Here is a 3,419-nt window from a genome sequence, read left to right as displayed (position 1 = left end):
ATAAGTTCTATTACCAGAAAGCTTCGCTCGTTATGTAAATAATCTGTCAGCAGCACAAACACTGCTACTTCTACTCCATAAATGAATATTGTAAAAAATGAAACTCTTCATGAAGTGCAAATTCAAAATTAAACACCTACAAACACATTCACCAAAACACAAAGTTCTGCTTTGGAAGAATGAGAACGATTCATACCCAGAAAAGCAAAAACAACGCTATTCCCACCTCAGATCCAAATTAACTACTAAACCAACCATCCAATCATCTATTCATTCATATATGAAGCAAATAAAGTTTTACCTCGTTGCTTCGAATCTGTCCAGTCATACATGTTCTATTTTTCTGCGGTACTTAGGGGATTTTTCCAATTGTGAATGAAAGGTAAGCGAAACAGGTACATAGGTACATACCTATCTGCTGACGAAATGGGTTTCCACTGACCGTTATATTTTCATTTCAGATTGCAACTTTCCTCGACCTACGAGTTCGAGTTGTTTGTGAAAATTGTTCATCGGTGAACTTTCAGTCATGAAACTATTTTCACTCGGCACGACGGAATAATTGGATTGGTTCCATCGGTGTAAGCAGTAACCAACCGATGTGGCTGTTGATGGCTTTAGAAAAGTTGTATTAAACTATTCTAGCGTTGATATGTTGTTTATTATTGCGGTGATCTCGCTCTTTAGCTTTGCTACCGACAAAGATACGTCAGAAGGACCACATGTGAAAAGTTGCAACGATTTAAAATTTTCAGTGAAATGTGATAATTTAGGTAGCAGGCAGGTGTCATCAAAATATGGAAACAAAATAAGCAATTTTCTTCCGGAAAATTACAAATGGCCCAACGCAACAGTATATTACGATTTTGATGGTGTTTTTTGTATGAGAATGAACAAAATTGCAAGAGTTCAAATTTAAGCGGTTCTCTCATTTCAGCTCACCAAGAGTTACACTTTATTAAGCAAGCAATGGATCAAATTTCAGCGAATTCTTGCGTTCTATTTCTGAAGAAAACAAATCAAGCCCATCACATAGAAATTACATCAGAAGACAGCGGGTGCTGGGCAGACACAGGCTATCAGTCTCAAAAGACGGTAATTCCGTGATATACCGCTACTAGTTCAATATCTTGTAATGTTGTAATTCCCCTTCGCAAGCAAGTAAACTTTGGACCGACTTGTTTAGCATCCCTTGCTACACCGCTCCACGAGCTGATGCATACCTTAGGTTTCCTGCACCAACACACGCGCCCCGATCGGGATCAATACATCGAGATCTTGTATGAAAATGTCATTCAGAGGCCTGAGATCCTGTTCAATTTCGAAATAATTGAACCGTGGACAGAATTATTGTTCCCATTGCCGTACGACTATGACAGCATCATGCACTACAATGCGACGATGTTCAGCAGGGATCCGGAGAAACTACAAACCATCGTGCCTAGAGAACCCAAAATAAAACCGATAGGACAACGTGATCATCTTAGTGCGTTTGATATTATCGCAATAAACCTTCTTTACTGTCTTTGAATTTGCGTCATATTATTTTTCGCCAAAAAAACAATCATCTCATTCATAACGTTGAGCACACCGCTCTGTAAATGATTTAAGAACAGTTGTTTCATTGCGTACTGATCCATTAGTTTTTCGATCATGTACGTGTCAATTGTGTTGGCGGTTCTAATTCATTACGCAGTTGGAAAGTTGCCTCCGGTTGATCTGTCCCACTATGGCACCTCGTTGTACCGAAAGATTGATCCAAACGTTGGTAAAGTGGAGGCAAATTAGTGTAACACTATATTTCGCTAACAAAAAGTCATTGTAGATAAACTGATCAGGAATTTGGACCATTCCCTCGGTATTCAACCATGGGAGCTTGGAAGCCTAGTTGAAAGTGATATGCGATTGCCACTACCCAAACTCCGCAATGGCCTCAGAACAAATTCAAGCAACTCGTTCGTTCGTTGGCCCAACGCCACGTTGATATATCAAATCGAAGGACATTTCAGTGAGCTCATTATGGTATCAGTCTTCAAGCGTAATTGATCATGGATTTTCATCCGCAGATAAAACCGAGCTTGGTTTCATATTCGGAGCGATGCGTGAGTTCGAAAAGTACACATGCATCCGCTTCCGGGAGCGAACGGACGAAAAGGCCTATGTATCGATAGGCAACACCGACTATGGCTGCTGGGCCGATGTGGGACGCGGAGAGGGAAAAACTGTGCTCAATCTTCAGCCAGGATGTGCCAACGCACTGGTAACTCCAATACATGAGATGATGCACTCGCTTGGCTTCTACCACGAACATAACCGACCCGATCGCGACGATTACGTTGAGGTTCGATTCGATTACATGTATCCAGATCCTCCAATTTACTTCAATTTCATGGTGGAGGAAGATAGCGACGTGACCAACTTCAGTGTGCCCTACGATTTAGGCAGTATTATGCATTATACGAAATATGCGTTTTCCGCCAAACCTGGCAAGCTCGAAACTTTGGCTCCACTAGTTCCTTGGCATGGTGACCTGGGCCAGCGTGAAACATTTACCAAATACGATGTACTATTGATCAACATCATGTACTGTGGAACGCCAGAGCCGACGGAACCGCTACCGGTGCCGGATAGATGGACTCCGGCGGAACCACTGATGCACAATGCTCGGCCGAAGCGATCGACGACGCTAAGAAAGGTGATCAAAAGAAGACCAACGTCCGGTAAAATGACTAAGGAAACGAGAGAAAGAATGGAGCAACAGCTAAGAGGAGAATGTAGCAGAAAGTAAGGTGTGATCAACAGCAAATTGTGAGAAACAAATGATTGTATTGACCGAAAACTCCTTCCAAAATCATATTTAGTACCTGGTCGTTTTCATCCAGTCGTATATGTCATCGTCTAGAACCATGCCTTATGCTCTAATGATAGCCCAAACTCGTCTGTCAAAATGGGCTGTTATGGACTGTATCCGCAATAATACGGACACCCAAAAATCGTAATAAAACAGTAATTGTAATAAACAAGATTTTAATTTCCAATGTATTTATTTCATGAGTATGGTATATGGTTTAGAAGTTCACACCTTTAAAACATTAGACCCTAATATGGAAAACGAGTCGGTAAGAATTTTGCTCGTTAGCTCTATTTTACTATTATAGATACCGATGAAGTCGATAGCATCCACCGAATGAAAGCTATCGCTGCAACTATCAGAACTTTTTGAGTAGTTTGGTCTGCTTGTCGCATATCTCCAAAGAATTATTTTGTTTTGGTTTGCGTCCCTCATATTTTCCTATGGGAAACGTTTCAGAAAGGCTTAAATATATGCAATTTGTAACATATGAAGTTCGAGATCGGTAAGAGATTATCGCAATTTACAAAATACGAAATTTTGCTCGGTGTGACAGTGATAGCGATTG

At 40.8% G+C, this 3,419-nt stretch overlaps 2 protein-coding genes across 3 annotated transcripts; both read left to right on the top strand.

Annotated features, from left to right (window-relative positions):
- The first annotated feature begins 289 nt into the window (after positions 1-289).
- LOC129780242 (astacin-like metalloprotease toxin 2) lies at positions 290-1,530 on the top strand. 2 transcript variants are annotated; one of them, XM_055788294.1, is made up of 4 exons: positions 290-403; positions 462-881; positions 938-1,095; positions 1,159-1,530. In XM_055788294.1, the coding sequence occupies exons 2-4, from the start codon at positions 653-655 to the stop codon at positions 1,528-1,530; spliced, it is 759 nt and encodes a 252-aa protein (XP_055644269.1). In that variant the 5' UTR covers positions 290-403; positions 462-652. The 2 variants fall into 2 exon arrangements, with proteins under 2 accessions (XP_055644269.1, XP_055644268.1); XM_055788293.1 differs by having other exon boundaries at positions 317-382.
- A 123-nt stretch (positions 1,531-1,653) lies between these two features.
- LOC129780027 (hatching enzyme 1.2-like) lies at positions 1,654-2,995 on the top strand. The gene is made up of 3 exons (XM_055787880.1): positions 1,654-1,768; positions 1,826-2,008; positions 2,067-2,995. The coding sequence occupies exons 1-3, from the start codon at positions 1,654-1,656 to the stop codon at positions 2,786-2,788; spliced, it is 1,020 nt and encodes a 339-aa protein (XP_055643855.1). The 3' UTR covers positions 2,789-2,995.
- Positions 2,996-3,419: the final 424 nt, after the last annotated feature.

Source organism: Toxorhynchites rutilus, chromosome 3 (genome assembly GCF_029784135.1).
Source record: "Toxorhynchites rutilus septentrionalis strain SRP chromosome 3, ASM2978413v1, whole genome shotgun sequence".
Classification (NCBI taxonomy): domain Eukaryota; kingdom Metazoa; phylum Arthropoda; class Insecta; order Diptera; family Culicidae; genus Toxorhynchites; species Toxorhynchites rutilus.
Note: the sequence above shows the minus strand (reverse complement) of the source record. Positions and strands in the feature narration are given on the sequence as shown.